A 19,470-nucleotide genomic window follows, 5' to 3' on the forward strand; every position below is an offset into this window, starting at 1 on the left:
CTGTAGCACATTTTGTAAGTACTGGGTTATAATTTACATGAAACCTGATAGCATCTGAAGACATGTAAAATCTGTGGTTATAGTATTTTCATCACTAATAGTGCTGGACCTGCTTTCTATGACACAGACAGTGCAGCAGGAACACCGAGATGGTTATGTTTGTGAACAGCTTCTTCTCTGCTCTGTCTTACAATGATCTGCAATGTGGAACACAGCTCTGGCTCAGCAGTATGGTTTTTGGAATCAAAACTGGGGTTTAAAATAGCTTCTTTTAACACCCTCTGACAGCAAAATTCATAGACCATTTATGACCAGGCTTTTTTGGACATGGGAGTCTGCTTATAGTGCGTAAATGATATGTTTAAGAATTGCAATTGGGAACTGGGAGTGTTGCTGCTGATACTACTGCATTTACTTGAATCCAAGAAGAACCCCCCCCGCCAAACAATGTGGGGATAAAAGCCCTATTTTAAGCTTGAGTACTGGTCCAGGCCAGTGTAGCTTGTGTGGCAAGGGGGAGGCATATAGCAATATAGCATGGGGAGTACAGTGGGAGCGGCAAGGGGGTCATGGGGGAGACCCAGCTGTGCCACTTGGGGAAAGCACAGGGAACAGTGTGCAGCTTGCCTATCACCCACATTATCCTGCCACTTCTTACTTTCTGCTCTGGCTTTGGCTTTGGCTCTGGCCCTGACCCAGTCAGGCCTAGAGCTTCTACCACTGCTTGTGCCTAGTTGGGTAGGGTGGGGCTGAGGCCACTGCCATTGAATGTCCCAGAGACAGAGAAGAGCTGTAGCAGAAGGTAAAGGGCAGCAGGCTGGATGTGCATGCACTAGGGGGAACAGGTGGCAGGGATTAGGCACAGGCAAGGGTAAGGAAGGCAGGCAGCAGAGTGGAAGAGGGGATGGGGGGGAATAGGTAGTAAAGGTAAGCAAAGGGTGGGAGGGCAGGGAGTAGGGGTGCAGGCACAGGCATGGAGGCGGTGCAGGTCATAGGTGGCAGCCACTGTGGGGGCAGGAAGCAGTTACAGGTATGGGAGCAGGCAGCAGGGGAGCAAGTGGTAGATGATGGGGGGCACAGGCATAGCAGAGGCAAAGGGCAGGGAGATCAAATTTAGGGGTCTGGCTGGCAAGGTGGAGGGGTCTGGATCTTTGCCCCCTGCTGCTGCTTTCCCTGCCACAGCAACAGGGGGATGGATTTAAGATAGCCTTCCAAGAATTAGATTCTATACATGGAAAATGATAAGTGTGTGTTATAACACACTTATAATTTTCCACATATAAATCTAATTATTGTGGGGGCATCTTAAATTGGAAGCTGTTTTGGATTTGGGTTGAATACACAGCTCTTTACAGTCTTCAAATACAATTTTTAAACATTACTTATCCTCCATTGCCCCCAGGGCAAAGAGGTGACCGTTATTTGATCTCGCTGATGACACTCTCCAGAACCTTGTTTTGTGTGATTCTTTATTAAAACAAGCAACCTTTCTGAAATAATAGTGCTTTAGGCTACAAGTAGAGAGTAAACAATATAATATTCAGATAGTCTTTAGTGTGGTTATATCAAATGAAGATTGAAAGAGAAGTGCAGTTCTGTCACTCCCACAGCCAGAGGTTGGATGTAATTACTTTAGCTCAACAAAACTGCTGAGATATGAATGGAGAAAAAATAAGACTTTTCTGAAAGCCATAACTATTCTTATCCCTATAATAGACATTATCAAAAGAGTCAAATGCAGTAACTGAAACAGATGAAAAAGAGTAAAAATAAATAGACCAGAATGGTAAGAGATTCTCTTGAATGGGCAGACCTCATATTTTTAAAAGAATTAGGCCCCAACTGGCAATTAAAGTTCTACTGTTATTTTGTCATATGCATTCACATATAAATTAATCCATTTATCATTAGCTTATGCACAAATTACCCCATATGTACCAGTACAGTGTTTCATTACATGGCATAGCAGGTAAAAGAACACTATAATAAAACTATCCCTCAAACTGCCTGGAAATAGTACCTGGAAGTGCTGGAAATGGCAAACAAGCAGAACCATTGGTTTTGATAGTGTCATTTTATAAATCATCATCTTTGTTGCAGTGACAGGCAGCTGTCTTTTGCTTTCATCATTTTCAAGGTCAGGACTCTCTGGTAATAAGATCCTTAAAAAAGCTGACTGTGCAAGTACTGACAGAAACTTTAGAACTCGATAACTTGGTTTAAATGAATTACATGTACTCACATATAATGCATGTATTGTAGAGGTAAGGGATTTCAAGACACCTCTGTAGTTCTCTTCTCTTCTCCAATGTAATTTGGAGTTATATACCTTACTGATTAATTTAATTGTGACACCTCAAATGCTGTTGAAAGAGATCCTTGCAAATGATTCAGAAGAGTCATCTTACTTCATCAGTCTTCCAACAGCTAACAATCATAGGATTAACTGATAGGACTGCAGTGGGCACCTTTCACATTACGGCTGAGAAGAAACCACAAGACACAAGCCGTGTACTTACTTTAGATATTTATTGTAGTCCATCAGAGGGTACCAAATCCCTGTTTTCAAACCACCAGTTTACATTCCCTTCATGAAGCTTGATGAAGGTGATAAGATTAAGTATGAGGAGGGCTGATGAACACAGATCATTTTGTTTAACAGTTTGGGTAAGAAGGAATTGGACAATTTTAAGTCAGAGCAGTTATAGTTTTATTCTTTATATGGTAAAGCAATCTAACAAAACCATACCATAAAAATAACTAGAATGAATAAGGCATGTCAAAGTCTTCACTGAGGTGTCAAGTATATATACATACAGTACTAAATATATTAGCAACAGTGTAAAAGATTGCCCCACACTTTATTACTATTGTTATTATGAAAGAAAATAATACATATCATAAATGTAGCTTTGCAAATGGAGGATATAAGCACAGAATTAAACTTCTTAGTAGTGAGCTTGCTATATTAGCTTTTTCTCCCCTTGGAGTCAATAGAAAAACTCCTGTTGATGTCAACGGAAGTACAAATGGAAGCGCATTCTGTTTGCTAACAAAGATTAAAACAGAGGAAGGTATTTCTGGTGACGCCAGTATTTAACTGAGACTTGCAGTTACAGATGGTGCATGGGGGTTTCTGGACCTATACAACATGGCAGCCCCTGACTGGAATTCCACTACTGGCATTATTTGTTTGCCAAGGGCTCCCCATTATGGAGTCCCAGTCACTGGTGATGCCAGTTACCCCAGCATCTCTAACAGTCTCTGATCAGACTTCTTCAATGCTCAGAACTGATGACTTGCCTTTTTTCAGTAAAGACTTTTCATAGTAGCAATAGGATTTTTTTCAGCTGAGATCGTGATACCTTTGGATGCAGAGGCACTTAAACATCCATTCACCACTGAGTGCTCTCTTGGTCTGAATATATCGAGATAATAAGAGTCTCCACTGCATCTTATTGCTTATTTGAGAAATGTCCCATCATCTTCCCCCCCCATCAGATGCAAGCCAATTTGAAACAAAAATAACCTTGAACATATGCTAAAGTGTCGTTGTGGACACACACTGATGAAGTGAATTCTAAGAGTGCCCTTCCAGGTCCTATCAACAGAATTAAAATATTTTAGCTATTGGTTTCTTAACAAGAGTTAGGCCTTTGGTAGTGGTCAGGTGATTATTGACTTGACTCTTCAGCAAGCTACTGCAAATTTTAAGATCCTTATCCTTTAAAATATGCACACGGATAAGAGAAGAATACCATTATGACAGAAATATTTTTGCCTTGCGCTGTTGCCAGTGAAAATACATATTCATTAATATATGTATAATATGAAGAAGAGAAACTAACAAGGTGTGATCCGTCTGAAAAGCATTATGCTGAAAAAAATGTATGCAGGCAAAAGGCAGGGCAAACTAAATTATTGTTTGGGGACATGAGTTGTTTCAATCTGGTATTGAATATTTCAATCTGACCTTAACTCTCAAATGTGCTTTAAGCACGTAGAGGGTCTTTTTTTACAGGCAACTAAATAGAACACTGATTTTGAAAATAAAATAACCCTTTTCAAATGCTTTTTGTCTAGTAACACAATACTGCACCAGGCACAACAGCCTTGGCTGAAATAGTACATGCCTATATTATGAGAAGACGTGTAGTTACAATAGTAACTTGTAATGACAAGAGGTCATTTTTTACTTGGTGCTAATTCCAAGGTACATGAAAAAGACAGATTCAGCAAGAAAGATATGATGAATGTAAATGTTCCTCCCCCCCAAAAAATACCCTCCTCCCCCAAAAACCACCCACCAGAATATCCCTGCAGCCAAATCTCTTCTCTACTGGGCAGGAACACAGCATTTTGTGGTCTCGCTGCTTTGTGATTTGTAGACATCACCCTTAGCTTATTTGTCATGACAAATCATGGGAGAAACAAGCTTGAGAAACACAACATTTGCAATAAGCTTTGAGGAAAGAAATGGTATTTATATTACTGATCACTGCCTTGTAAAACCATTATAAACTTCCTGCACTGGACTCAGTGAAGACTCATTGCTAGATGGAAAAATGATAGGCCAAACAGCAGCATCCCAAGAACATTTTGAACATGTCAAGCACTTCTCTTCCTTTTATTCACTGAGGATTTTGATGCATTTTTACTAGCTGAACCTCCCTGGAGAAGAGTGCTAGGTAAGGAAAGAATTGTGATTAAGAAGATCCAGTAGCTGCACAGATAATTTATTTTGTAGCTTTCTGTAATGCAGTTCAGGATCTTGGATAACGGATAGGGAAAGTACAATTGTAAAGCCATAATTCAGTTGAGGGGTCAGATGATATCATAAGCCGTGAGACCAGCTCTCTTGTGGATTATGTATGTTACCATCACAGTCCCAAAATAGAATGAGAGGGTTGATAATCAATATTTCACCATATTCACTTTCTGAGACGATATTTTAAAAAAAAAATATTGTTCTAGTACGAAAATGGAGTTATCTTTTCTTAAAGCCTTGGTGAGCTTTTACAATTATTTGTTCAACTCGACAGCAAGAAATGACAAATTTTATAAAGGCAAAACATGAAAATGTATAAGAATGAGATGATGGCTGGTTGTTGTTTTTGTCTCCTTTTTTTTGCTTTGGCAGCTTACCTATCAGCAGTGCAGATACTGGTAAATAACGTCTGCAGAAACTGCTCAATTATACCAGAGAACTGAAGAAAGATCAGAAACCCGAGTTCTAAGGCCCTCCAGAAAACTAATCCCAGTCCAGGCTTACGTTGGCCTAGTCAGTCTATGTTAGGTATATATAGAGGCAAACACTTCTGATATGAGGACTCTTTACAGAGGATTATAATTTACTGGCTTGCGTATGCATGTTCATGTGCATATGTAACTACAGAAATGTGCCACCTCTTTAGGATTATGAAAGGGGAATATAACAAGAGTAAGGATCACATAGTCACTGGAGAAAAAGATGAAGAAAATGAGTCATATACTGAAAAGACACTTCAAGACTATGAGTGGTTGCCTTGGTCAAGTTTAAAGGGCCAGCCCCATAAAGGCATTTTGGAATAAGAGGATAATCATTCTGTGGTGGCTCAAGAGGAAGCAGGAAGTTGTGAAAAAAGTTGTACTTTGTAGTTCCCATATGTCACCATTAAAAAGAAGTTGGACTCAAATATATTTCAAGTTTTATAATTATTTTACTGTCCAGAGGATAGAAGCCTGACTAGCTCCACTGACTAGAGAGCTAATGTACATTTTATTTTAGTGGAAGAAGTAGATGCTGATTTTGATAACTAAATCAAAGTGAAAATGATTAAAACTTGGAGGACAGTGGAGTTGGAGTCTTACTACAGAGAGGAAGTTGACTGGGTCTCCATCAGAGGATTAAAACATAAAGGCATATGTATCTGGGTGACTGCATTTTCACTCTAGATGTGCTATATTAAACACCCTCCTATTCATGCCTAATGAAGACAAAACATCTGCAAGAACTGTGCTCCAGCAGTGCAGCCATTGATTACTCTTGCAGTTACGCCTGATATTTCAAGACCGCCAGTCTTGTGTGCTGCTCCCAAGGATAAACAAGAGATGTTTGAAAGCAGTCATGATGTATGGTTGTGGCTAGGAGTTCATACATAGTTGGCCAAAAATAAAGTAGTTCATGGTGGCAAAGGTCTGGATCAGTGACTGGAAAGATAAATGAAGGAGGATAGAAGGGACCTAACTCTGTTCTATCTTGCCCCTTGGTGTGAAAATCAACTTCCGATTTGGTATCATTTTACACTGTACATAGGGGCATGCTATTATAGAACAGCATCAGAGAATCAGTTCCTATGTAAGGTGGCAGATGGTAGCAAAAGGTGGTGACAAATTTAGATGTCCTATAAGGAAGGCAATAGATCCTCTTCAGTTGGCTTTTTCATCTATTTACACTAGGACTGACTTGGCCAATAAAAGAAACAACTGATACATGGTAAGTTCCTCTTGAATCCCTCTCCTGATTTTTCATGTTGACAAAGAGGAATATAAAGAAAGAGATACTACTCTTTTGATAATGAGAAAAAGAGGAAAATGCCTGACATAAAAATACACGTGGTTCCCATTAGGGCAAATAAGATGAAAGGACAGGAAATATATGGTCTGGGATTCAAACTTGGGAGAATTTAGGGTTTACCCATTAGGCAGATTTTTCCAGTTCAAGTAGTACTGCAATTCTTCTCTCATGAAGCTGTTAATGTACAATTTGGATTGAAAATGCATTTACAAATAACAAGGCAGAAACTTCTTGATTTGTCTTCTGTAATGAGACAGGTGTAGTATTCATAAGGTTGTACATGACTTTTAATGAAAATAGCAGTTGAACGTTGTATATAGAGCAGTTATTATAAAAGGCTATATGTAGAGAAAGATTCAGTTGTATTAGCCCTATTGAAAATGACTTAAGGCATTTACACAAAAATACTGGGATCTCCAAAGTCCATTTTAGGAATATATCAAAACAGTTTTTGTATGTCTTCATTTCTGTCTATGGTTCATTACATTTTTATATAATAAAGTGAAGGAACAATCTTTTCCTTAAATGGTCAAACTCTGCCTTGGTATACTGCTATCTATTATTTATATCTAGATTAATACATTTAGTAGTCAAAATAGTAGTAAAGCTGAACTTTTAATTTTACTACTTTTAAACTGTAATGTATTTGGTTTTGTATCCTTCAAATACACAAACCATATAATTTTTTACCATGTCCCAAATGTGAAATAATCAGTTTTCTTTTTTGTCTCAGATAAGGCTGCAATATTAAGAATGTGGAAATCTTGTTTCTGTAGAATAATTATGACATTGTAGTTTCAAACCAATAGCTGGGCATCTCTGCACTCAGAGCAGATGCCAGCTCCCACAATGCCAATTATAATGGCACAATCAGCTGCTGTTGCAGTTGTGACTATTTTTGCACCTTCTCCCCCTAACAAAAGCAGTGTGTGGGGTTGCTGACCTGGTTGCCCTGTCCTCAGTTATGCTACTGCTAATTTAGAGCAAGACTCTCCCCTCATTGCTTGACATTCATTTAGGTTAATATTATTCCAAGTACAGCAATAAAACTGTAGTAAAAATTTCCACGTTTTTAGGCAAAGTTCTTACAAGTTGTCTATATCCATACAAATTTAATCACCACATACAATCATCAGTTGTTTCTTGATTCAAGCTGTTGTCTGTTCTGTATTTAAATAACAAACTTTTCCTTGAATCAGGAAGCATATTGAAATGCAGAGGTGTAACAAGCAGTTTCTGTGCCCTGGGCAGCAGTGACATCTGGGTAGTGATGGTGGTGGCAGGTGGGCCAGCAGTGGGTTTGCAGCCATTCTTCCACTCCCTCAAAATTGGTGCCTGGTGTCTCAGTTGCCCACCCCTAGTTATACACCTGTCCAAATTGCTATTAGATATAATGTTATTTCTGTTAATAAAGATGAAGTGGTGACATGGGATGGAGGTTGCATATAAATGTTTCTTGTTTAATGTAGTTTTGGGCTTCTTTAGCTCTCTTAGTGCAAAATGTCCACCAATGATCATTTTGCATTCAGGTTAACTTAATTTGGAAGGAGGCTCAAACATTTTTTAAAATAGTGTTGGGGTGTCCAACCTTTTTGAATGTGGGGCCAGATCATGAACTTTTTATCACCCAGTGGGCTGGCGAGCCATATTCAAAGACCTCACAGGAAGCGGTATCACATCACCTCCCCGAAACAAAAGTACAGTGTTTACTTTCATTTCCTGTTGCAGCACCTCACAGCTTGGAGGGCTGCATGGCAGCCCACGGGCCCTATGTTGGACAAGCCTGAAATAGTGCATGTACACATGTGCATATTCACATAGATGCCTGAAATCACACCATTGTAAAATACTTTTGCACCCCACCCCAGCTTTCTTTAATAACACGAATTTTCCCTAAAATCCTGAAGGACGTTTGGAGTTGGATCCGGTATCAGGGCTCCTCAGACCCTATGCTATATTGGGGCAGAAGTAGTTAATGTGAAAACACAGAGTATATCTGTGCAACACAGTGTAGAGATCCCCGGTGCATGTTATAACTCCACAGATCATAAGCAGTATAGCTGGTGCTTCTCAGTAGAGCTGACTAGCCTGGGTATCGTGATATGATGTGGCTACGCTGCTTCCAGTCTCAGTGCAGGAACACACAGAGCTGGCATTGGGTATCTCTGCATGTCACTGCTTTGCACTGTACAGACATATTCTGAGATCACAGAACTATTGAATATCCGTCTACTCCAGGTGATTATCTAAATGGTTCATATATATGTATCTTGCATTCATATAACCTAATGCACATACAGTTAATATAAATGTAAACAAAACAACACTCAAAATGCAAACTTAAGGAAAAAAGCGCACCCAAGCAAACTATCAAACAACCAAATAAAATAGGAACAAAGCAAGTCAGCAAGCAAAAGCAAAAGCAAAGCAAATGAATACAGAGTCAGTCTCAGACCTTTGTTGATGATGTTGAATTTGAGCTTATCTGTTTTCAGCAATATTGCAAATTCCCTGTTGCTGGCATTACTGAAAGAACAGTACAACAGGACAATTGAAAATGCAAGCTATATGCTATTGTCATGAAAAGAAAATAATAGTTTGTCAAACTGGAACTACTGAGTGTAGTTTAAAAGCTATAACACTATACTAATAGATGATTATGGAGTATAAAATAAGGGGATGATGTAAGGTGCAATAGATCCTGTTAAGAAGAGAAAGGATAGTTCAGGTTTCTGGCTGCTACTATCTTTCCTGACTGAAGCAAGAGGCATGGAGCTAAATTAAATACAGACATAGAAGAGCTCTGTAAAGGCTATTTAGAAGGAAGATTGAAAGCCATTTCTATGCTGTTCAGTGAAAAAGAGAACCATCTTATGCACTAGACTTAGCTTTAGGTGAAATGATAGCTACAGGGATGCTGGTCATTTAAACCAGATAAGATTAAGAGCAGAGCTGGTCAGAAACTTTTCGACAAAAAATAGGATTGGATTTAGGAGGAAAATTCTGGTCGGGGAAGAGAGAGAGAGAGACCCCGAAAAGCAAATGCCGGAGGGCCAGGGCATCGACTGGGATGTGGAAATCCTAGGCTCATGTCCCTGTTCTGTTTTAAGTCTGATCGGGGACTTCACCTTGAGTCTCCCACATCTCAGAGACTTGCCCTTTTCAGGCTTTAGAACAAAGCTCACTGGACAAATATTGGAGATTAGTAATTCAAATAAATGTGAGATAGAAACAGGATGAGCTTTTGTGGCTCAGATATTTGTGGTTTTAGGGTAGGGACCTCTGCATCACACAATTCTATTTAAGGTAGCAGAATTCTTTCCCCACTACAGAGCTAGACTGCATGCCTAGAAAATGAGACAAGAGTGAGGCCTAGCAAGGAGGCTAAGCAAATATCTCAAAATTCAGAAGTATGATTAGCACTTTTTCTTGACTGCATGTCAGTAAACTACCAGTTAGTAAAATCAAGTCTAAAAGGAAAGTAATTCTGACAGTAAAACAAAAGAAGGAGATAGTGGTGAGGTCCAGTTGTAGGCCTATTGATTCCCAGTTACTTCCCTCTTCACATGAAAAAATGTTGGGTTTCATTCTGAAATCTGTGCTTTTCCTAATCACTCACTGTCCTTACTGGAAGAAAAAATATCACAGTCTGTAGCTGGAATGCACACAATCCAGTTTATCTGTCTCATAATCTGAGTGGGAGCACCCAAGTTCAGAGGAGCACTGTAGGGGTATAACAGCTCACGGAGTGACAACAGTGCAGCTGTCTAAAAGGCTAGTCTGTAACTTTTGACAAGATAGAGGTCTTTCCTGCTTCTTTCCTTCTCAAATCCAAAAGCTGACTACTGCTCGTTTTTTGGGAAATGCCTTACTGATTTCTGATTTTAGAAGGATATGATTTGTCTTCTTGACCTTCCCTTGATTAAATAAAAACTAGAGGAAATATTGGCAATTTGGAGAGCAATGCATTTTAGCTGAGAGGAAGGAAATTTTTTTTTCTTTTTGTTGCCGCTCTATTTTTGGTTATGAATGAAACTCCCAAAAAGCAAACTTTGATCTTGGTAACACAGTTGCTTTGGATGCAACAAACAAGCAGCACCACTGGAGGTTGCCTTTTTCCTGAAATTTGTGGTTTACTGTTTTACTAGGGCTGGACTAGAGAAGGGGGGAAAACCATGGAGAGTGCACTTGAGACATCCATATGTGAATTGGCATAATACAGAAGGTACCTGGTCAGAGACAAGTTGAAATTGGAGCTGCTAGGTAAATGGAATCATTTAAATGAAATAGTTTGGTTTTAATTAAGTTTCTCTGGAAATCAGGTTGTTTCTCTCAGTGCAGAGAGAAGTGCAGCTCCCAGCTTTAACCAGAAGATTTTCTGCAAAGTGCTCTGAGTTGCAGCGTTACCCCAGACCAAACAGACATTCACTGTTGGCTCCAGGGGGAGGGGAATCTCCCTGGGGCCTGAGAGCCTGCAGCCGGGTTCCCATAGCAGTGGCCAAGGCTCTTTACCAGTGATCGTTGTTTTCAGATAGGGAGGGGGCTTTTCATGTGGCTCCTTAGCTGGTGCTGAAGGGTGAGGTGGATGATTTGGAGCCCCTCCACCTTGGGGGAGAGGGGGGCTCCAATACATCTTCGCCACCCTCTAGGGGAAGGTTGGGCAAAAACGGTCACTTCTGTCTGCAGTGTTTCCTGGTTCCCTGCCTGTGGGTCACCTGTGAGGACTGGTGGCCGGGCTATGTTCTGTTTCCTCGAAAATTTTGTAAGTTTTGGTTTTGGTTTAGAACCCAAATGAAACCCAGTGACAAACTACAAAAATCCCTCCATGAAAAGGAACTCTACAAAATCTTGCAGAAAATGCCCAGCACTTTTTGAATTTCCATTGAGGTCAGTGGCAGAACTATAAAGGCATTTATATACATATTTTTTCATTTGGCAACGTGGACGAGATCCGCCACTTCTGATCAAACTTGGTTAATTGAGTCTGCTCTGCATGCAAGGTGACACACACTGCGCTGCACCATGTGCAGTTGTACAAGTGCCGAAATGTACATCGGTGTGAAGAAAATAACGGCGGTGCACTTTTGAACTAAAGCACCTCCAAGGTGTTTTAGTTCAAAAGTGCGCTGCTGCCATTTTCTCAGTGCTGATGCACATTTTGACCCTTATACAATTGCATGTGGCACAGTGCCAGGCGCTTTCCAAAACGCCCAGTGTTTGGCACTTACACACATAAAAATGCCCTCACTGACTTCAGCGGAACCAGTACCTTACGCATAAAGTACAGATGTGACACAAGATAATTAGGTAGTTGCCAGAAATCCTAAAACTACAATCTAGATGGTCATTTTACCAAAAACAATGCTAAGTAGAGTACAAGGATAATTAATATAACCAATATCAAGTTATCATCTTCTAATTGTGCAATAACTTTGGTCAAGAAATAAGTCTATGAAGATGGAACAGCCCGTCAGAAAAGTGTGTAACTGGAATAACTCTAAGACTGCTCCCTTCCCTGATGCTAAAAGTATTTTCAAACTGCTGCTTCTCTTCTATAAACCTGCTTTCTTGATTTCAGGAACAGTGCATCCTGCTTTTGTGGAGGGGTTTGGACTAGATGACTCTGGAAGTCCCATTGAACCTTCTGATTCTAGGATTCCATTCAGTCCTCCTAAGCCTTATCATCAATGATGAGGCTAGCATGTTACTTATTTTTCACTTTGTACTGCAGTTTACCAAGAAGTCTACATTTTCATACACTGCTTTTCTTAACAAAAGGTGTGTAATTGCAGCGATCATCACAGTGAGTGTGCCTGTGCAGAACGGAAACATTATGCCATTGAGTAAACTGTCTGTCTGTCTTTACTTATTTGGAAGGTGTTCATTGTTGTCTATCTCACTTTCTTAAAGTGTATTTACAACACTGCCTCTAGTCTCAGCATTTTAATGTTCTCTCTCCTTTTGAAACCACATCAATTCTGGGAATTTCACAATTCCACAGAATATTGTATTCTTATTGGGTCTATTCCTTCTTATCTGCCAGATCTGGAGAAGTAGAGAATTGCTTGTTGGTTAATGTTATAAATGCCAGGTTTATGGAGTTTCAAATTTTGGTTCTCTGTCAATATCTGCAATTTGCATGTGTTCTTCTAGCGTCTATAAAAATCTGTGGCAACTTTATTTGCTAGATTTTCTATATTCTCTATATTTGGTTTGAATGACTTTTTGATATGTACAAAGTGAAGAGGGAATCACGGAAGTCTTATTAACTGGCATGGTGTTTCTTTTTTCTGTTAAAATAAATTAAAAATATTTGTATGAAATAGCAATTAAACTGTATTGACAATATGAAGAAAATCTTAAGGTTGGTTAAGATTAATAACTAGACAGATGATGTTACGCATGACTTGCATTAGCATGTGCTTTGCAGTTCTCCAAAGGCAGTTCTAAATCATGCATATGTTGCATGAAAAATATCAGGATTGGTTCAGACAGTTGGGGAAAACTTGCTTCTTTAATGTTCCTCTTTAGAAGACCACTTAGTGCTAGGATGACATTTACCATTCATTTGAAGATACTAAAAGATGTAAAGAACGAGTAGCTTTATGTGAACAAGCTGTGTGGTGAACTGACATGTGTTGGCTTTTACTAGGATCCTATCTATGACACATCAAATATTCTCCTCTTTCTCATTTTGAACAGAAGATCTCAATCTGATTTTTCCCTCCTTTCTTCCTATCCCACTGTTGCAAACTCCCTTATTTCTAACAACATCTGTGATTCAGCTTGCAGTTGTACAAAACAAAAGCTGGCTGCGCGCTGAAACCCCCAAATGTGAGGACACACAGAATAAAGGGAATACTAAAATAAACCAGACAGGAAGCTACTGCACCCACTGTGTTATTCATTACTATACCTAATTCACTGAAATCCTCCAGAGATGCATGGGGCTTCTGGACTGTGACAAGAGAATGCCATGCAATAAAGAGACTTTACTTAAGAATGTATGTCCTGTTTGCTGTAGAATATATTATCCTTATTTATTATCTCTTCCTTTAACAATGATTAAGAGAAAAGAAATGGTGGTATACAAAGAATATTATCTTTAGATAAATAATTATTATAATAAAGGTGGTGCAAGTAGAGGTACTTTAAATGACGTAGATTCATACACTTATAAGCACTTCTTATTTCCTAATTCCCAATTTCACGTGCTCCATAGATTTAACAACTCCCTTAACTCCAAGAAAAATATCATCTGTGCAGAGGGAGCTCTTTAGAGAGTAGCATGAAATATGTGCATGTGGTGTCTCATACAAAAGGACTGCCATGTCAGGACACTGAATCATTTCTGAATAGTACGCAAACAGAAGAATACTATAGAAAATAATTAATTCCTCATGTAGGTGCAGTAAAGCCAATCAGCTTACATTGAGGATGAATTTGATTTAATGGAACAGATCCTGTCCTACAGTCCAGACTTTGTCTAATGTTAAGGCAATGAAAAGAAAGAAGTTTCCTGCAAGTCCCATACTGGGGATTCACCTGCTTCTGTCCCTCCTTTCCTGAAGTCTCCTGCCAAAGAGGTGCTAGATGCAGACAATAGGATCAGTGAGCACTCAAAGAAGCGATGTTTTGTCATGTGACTGGTTCCCTGAAAGTGCACTATAGCTGTGCCCTGACAGAAGTACATGGCTGCAGAGCAAAAGTGTCCAATCATGTGACAAATTAACCCTCATATAAAGTAGGTTCAGATGAAGGTGCTCCAAAGTGGAGCACCTTCATTAACTTCAGTCAGTCCCTACGTGTGAGCAGGACTGGACTGATGCAGCCCAGCCACACTCCTGGTGCTGTCTGCAGGATAGGAGGGGGAAAAGTTAGTGGGAGGGAGCTGTGGGTGGGGTTTGCCCAGCCTGTGCTAGGGTAGGGGAGGGTGGGTTGGAGCACCTCTCTGAAGTAAGGGTCTCCAAGCCACCCTCCCCACCCCCAGCACAGGCTGGGCAAACCCCAGCCTGCAGCTTCCTCCCCCTCCCTTTTGCCTCTCCCATTTTGCAGACTACACTGGAGGGAGAGGTTGAAGTGGGGGGGGAGGGTGGTTTCTAGAGGAGAGAGGCTGCAGACACACAGCTCCTCCTGGATTGGCTCCAAAGTGTAGCTTAATGCCCCCCCCCGACCCAACAGCAAATGTCTATTGGGTTGGGGAGGAGGGGGTGGGCGTGCGTGGAGAACAGGTCACTGTAACTTATAGCACTTCATGTAAAGTGCCATGAATTATATTGGGGAGCTGCATGTGTGTCAGTGCCCAGTGACTATAATCTAATAGATTCCAGCTATGTGTTTCAACCATGCCCTGCTGGTGCAGCTTAGTGCAGTTCCGTAGGTGACCTAACCTGTGCCAGAACTAGTAGGAAAGAAAGGAGTCAGAATTGCCTTGCTTTAAAATTTATCCTTATCTCTGCTTTGCCCAATAGAGGTGGATATGGTTTATGTCATTACATACTATATAACCATCAGAACACAGGGTAATTGGGTGGGACTGGCATCAGGTACTACAGAATAAATGCTTAATGGAGAAAGTGAAATTGAAATCTTTTGTGTTCTGGAACAGGTCTTGGGAAGTGCAGCAGTGCAAATAATTATGTAGGAGTCTGAGGACCACAGAAGAGTTTTAAAAATATCCTTCCTGTGATCCTGTATATGTTAGTCAGGGATGGAATTCAAAGGAAAGAACTTTTGCTTAGACTGGACCAGACTGCCAGTCAGACAAATTTGCTGTCTGAGTTGGCTTTCATTCTACTGATGATGTTACCAAAGAGATTTAATTTTCACAACTAAAGCATGCATTAAAGCAAATCGTCAGAATTACTGAAACCTGCAAAAATCTAGCTATGAAATGTATGACATGAATCAGAAGATGGTCATAAAGCTAGTGGCTTCTGCATGAAAACATATAATACTGAATTGGATCAACAATACAGGAATTTATCAGTTTTAAATACACAACAAAAACATAAAAAGGAATACAGTGTCTTAGCCTACAATTTATTTCTCTTATGTGATATAATATGTTGCTAGTTTGTAAATATTTTGGTAAAAGTGCTTAAGTATACTTTTTCCTATTGTGCCACATGTTTACTACTTTAATTCAATGGTTGAATTGGTAGCTAATTATAATTTGACAAGAAAAAGAGATTAGAACATATGCCGTTTACATGTTCAACAATTTAATTATTATGTGGCTGGCTTACTTTAAAGTGTTTCATATCTTGTCCATACTAACTCTAGGATATTTATAGGAATGAGGACATATATTTTTAGAAAATGGTTTTCATCTCTCTCAAAATTTCCACAGAAGCCCTTTATGGCTGGGGGAGGGACAGGTTTGATATCTGCCTACCAGCTGACACTCTGGTGTTAAAATAGCCTCAGGTTGTACAAACCAATATAAACCAGCAATATTCTATCCGGAGACACAACCATGTAGTCAATGATTATTAAAGTGACATATTCTTCAAGCATTTGAGAATACAACTGCCATCACAAATAAAGTCACATGGCTCTGTATACTTCTGTAGGCATCCCACACAAACTCACATGCCCGCACAAATGAACACACGCAAAAAGGGTTCTCTCCCCCACCTTGCAACTTTTTCAGAAATGGACAACTGGATATGTAAAAAGTTCTCTTCTTTCATTCTTATGCTCATCAGTCATTAAAGGGTTTCTTTTCAGAGCAGCACAAAATAAGAAGAGCTGGTTGACAAAACATTTTTTCTTTACAAAGATGTGTCAACCCTGAGCTTGTAATTAAGAAGTTAAAATCTGTGATTTATATATATATTTATATATATAAAAATAGATGATCATACTAAGACTAAAAAAGTGAAAGAAATCTCCATGTCAGTACTATATATTTCTTTGTCTTGACTTTTTGTAGCAAAGTACCCCTTGTGATACAGAAACTAATTGACAAGAAGGATGTAGTTATATGTGAACCTCACTGATTGATCCAATCACCATTGTCAGTCCATTAGAGAACTGTCATCTTGGTAGGATAATGAATACAGTAGCAGAAAATTCTACTCCATGTCAAAACTGTGGCAAAAGGAAAGAGATTATATCACAAGAGATAATTTTATGTCCAAACCCTTGTGGGAAGATTTGTTGGTTAGGATAGCCACCTTTATTGATGGGAAGCTAGAAATGTGTGCCAAATATATAACATGGATAAATACTGAAAACAGCTAAGAGAAATACTGCCACTACTCAAATGTTTACTGGGCATTATGATTTAAATCCTATGCAACTGTAGCATGATACTCTGAGCCTTGTGGTGTTACTGTAATGTCAAAAGATACGGGTACACTTCTTTTTTAAGCTTCTTTACTTCTTTACTTTCATACCAATTTGATGTTGTTGGGAGATGGAGTGCAAGACATTCACCACTGAGACATACTTTTATCTTTGTGTTAGAAAAAATTCAGACTTCCTCACAACAGTAATGATCATTTGTTGACCCTATAGAAGCTTCTAAAGGAGGCTTGGCTGTCAGTAGAGAACTTTTGCATTTTTGTTTCATTTTTGTCTTTTTTTTTTTTTGTTCTTTGTTGAAAATGCAGCAGTCTTGGGTTTGGCCTGATTTAGAAGGAAAATTGTTCTCTTTGTTTTTTTCTCTTTTTTTTCTTTTTTGTTAAGGAAAAACATATACTGTAAGATCCCTTTACATCTTCAGCATAAAAGAAAATGAAGCTCAGAAAGTCTCCTGTAATAAAGGTTTGAGAAAGAACGCTGAGTGACATTGTCTTCAGACATTTCTGAAAAAAAGAGGAAGCAGCTCATTCTGGCACCTGGTACTCTTTGGGAAAACAAAAAGGAAAGTAGGTTGCAGTACTGCTCTCTTTTCATAGAAAATGGTAAGTATTTGTGGCACAGTCCTTTGTCCAAAAGTGTAAGAAAAGAAGAAAGTTGGCTGTTTTTGTAGCTAAAACACAGTCTCTCTGACCAGATCTAGGATTATCTCCATTGTTTCTGCAGTACAAGGACGATGCAGAGCATGAACAATGTAAGGAGTGACTGGCTAGACTGGGTTGCTGAAGAGTCCACTTCTCTTCTGTCTGAGTCAACAGGTGGAGCTTCAGTAGTGATGAAGTCAAACTCAGTAGGACAGATGTCATCAGTACAACCACTTCCACTTCCTGAGCCACTGGTTTCATCACCTAGCACAGGGAGGTGAGAAAAACAAACATTAGGATTGATTAAAATACACATCCCGCAGATCCATTGTCTTGTCCTTCAAAAATATCCAACAATCATAGGATTATCAGTGGGGTAAGCTCTAAATATACTGGAAGCGTGATGGAGTCACCCTATTTCTATTCCACAAATAATTAAGGTTTTTTTTTTCACTTTTTAATCTACATTTATGCTTTTTCTAATATATGTTTGCTTCTTTTAATTAGCCATTTTGTATGAGATAGGCTGTAAGCTGTGTGCCTGTGCTACAAAACAAGCCAATATCATACTGAGCTATATTAACAGGAATTCGCAAGTGAAGGGAAGTGAATTTTTTTTTCTATTCAACTCTAGTGAGGCCTCATCAGGAGTGTTATATCCAGTTTTAGGCACCACACTTCAAAACAGAAGTGAACAAATTAGAAAGAGTCTATCAGAGAGCAACAAAAATGATTAGTGGTTTGGGAAACATAACTTATGGAAAAGTTTGGAAGAATTTAGTTCTGTAGAAGAGAAGACTGAGGGCAACTTAATAACCAGGGATCCTGGTTTTCTCTGATAGAAAAAATCCCTAATTTATATTATGTGTAAGTGGTATTTCATTTTAATCATGGAAAAATGTGGATTTTGGGTTATTTTTCTAAATCCGAAAATTGGGGATTTTTTTATCAGCGAAAACTAGGATCCCTCGTTATTAAGTTGCCCTCAGTCTTCTCTTCAACAGACTAAATTCTTTCAAAATTTTTCATAAGTTATGTTTTCCAGACCTCTAATCATTTTGTTGCTCTCTGATTGACTGATTTCATTTCTGTCTTGAAGTGCGGTGCCCAAAACTGGATATTATCAGAGAAAACCAGGATCCCTGTTAATACCTGAAGGGGGATAATAAAGAGAATGCTGTATGGCTAAAACTGCAACAATGGAAATTTAGGTCAGAGGGAAGAACTTTCTAATTATGAGGATGGGTAATTAATGACATAAATTACTTAGAGGGGCTGTGAAACTTTTAAGTTTTTAGGAGTAGGTTAGACAAACACTTGTCCTGAATGATTGAGACAGGAATGACCCTGCCTTGAGCAGAGGGTTGAACTACTAGATGTCCTGAGGTCTCTTCTAGCCCTATTTTTCTATTATTCTATTGACTCTGTCAATTATCTGTCCACATAAACATTTACCTTTGAAGCAACAAATGACTTCTTCCTAGAAAATCCCAGACCTCTCCTGTGCTTGTTCATCAGTGGCCACTACAGCTGTTAAGGACTAGATTTTAATCTTTGATTAGCAAAAGGTAACTAAGGAAGTTCATTTCTGAGGGTCTGCTGCATCACATCTTAATGTAATGGGCATAGGTGTGATTCTACAGGGAAGATTCTGATGAGGCAGGATCTTTAATGAGCTTGTTTTCCTGCAAATTCTGAGAGGAAATTATAACAGAGGAGTGATTTTAGACCTTGCTTTCCTGGTAAAGCTGCATGAAATAAAACAATTGATTAAATTAATGAAAACTTCCTCGAATATACTTTTATTGTGGTTTAATAGCAGCGAATTTTGGTTCGATTACAGCAGCTCCAATAAATTTAAAATAATCTGCAAAGAACGCATTTAAAACCCAAATAGGTGGCTGCATCAGTTAAATCAACACCATTTAACCTATAACGGATTAAATTAAGACTTTAGGCTGA

The 19,470-nt window shown here is 39.1% G+C and overlaps 1 protein-coding gene across 2 annotated transcripts in view; it reads right to left on the minus strand.

Moving 5' to 3' along the window:
* Positions 1-2,510: 2,510 nt before the first annotated feature.
* Positions 2,511-19,470, minus strand: part of GPC6 (glypican 6) — a 1,293,633-nt gene continuing 1,276,673 nt past the window's right edge. For both annotated transcript variants that reach the window (XM_090023608.1, XM_090023618.1), the window contains exon 9: positions 2,511-17,772. In XM_090023608.1, coding sequence (XP_089879734.1) covers positions 17,570-17,772 — 203 coding nt within the window. In that variant the 3' untranslated portion in view covers positions 2,511-17,569. The remainder of the gene's footprint in view (positions 17,773-19,470) is intronic.

This window comes from Crocodylus siamensis, chromosome 1 (genome assembly GCF_052110815.1).
Source record: "Crocodylus siamensis isolate JL-2025a chromosome 1, ASM5211081v1, whole genome shotgun sequence".
Classification (NCBI taxonomy): Eukaryota; Metazoa; Chordata; order Crocodylia; family Crocodylidae; genus Crocodylus; species Crocodylus siamensis.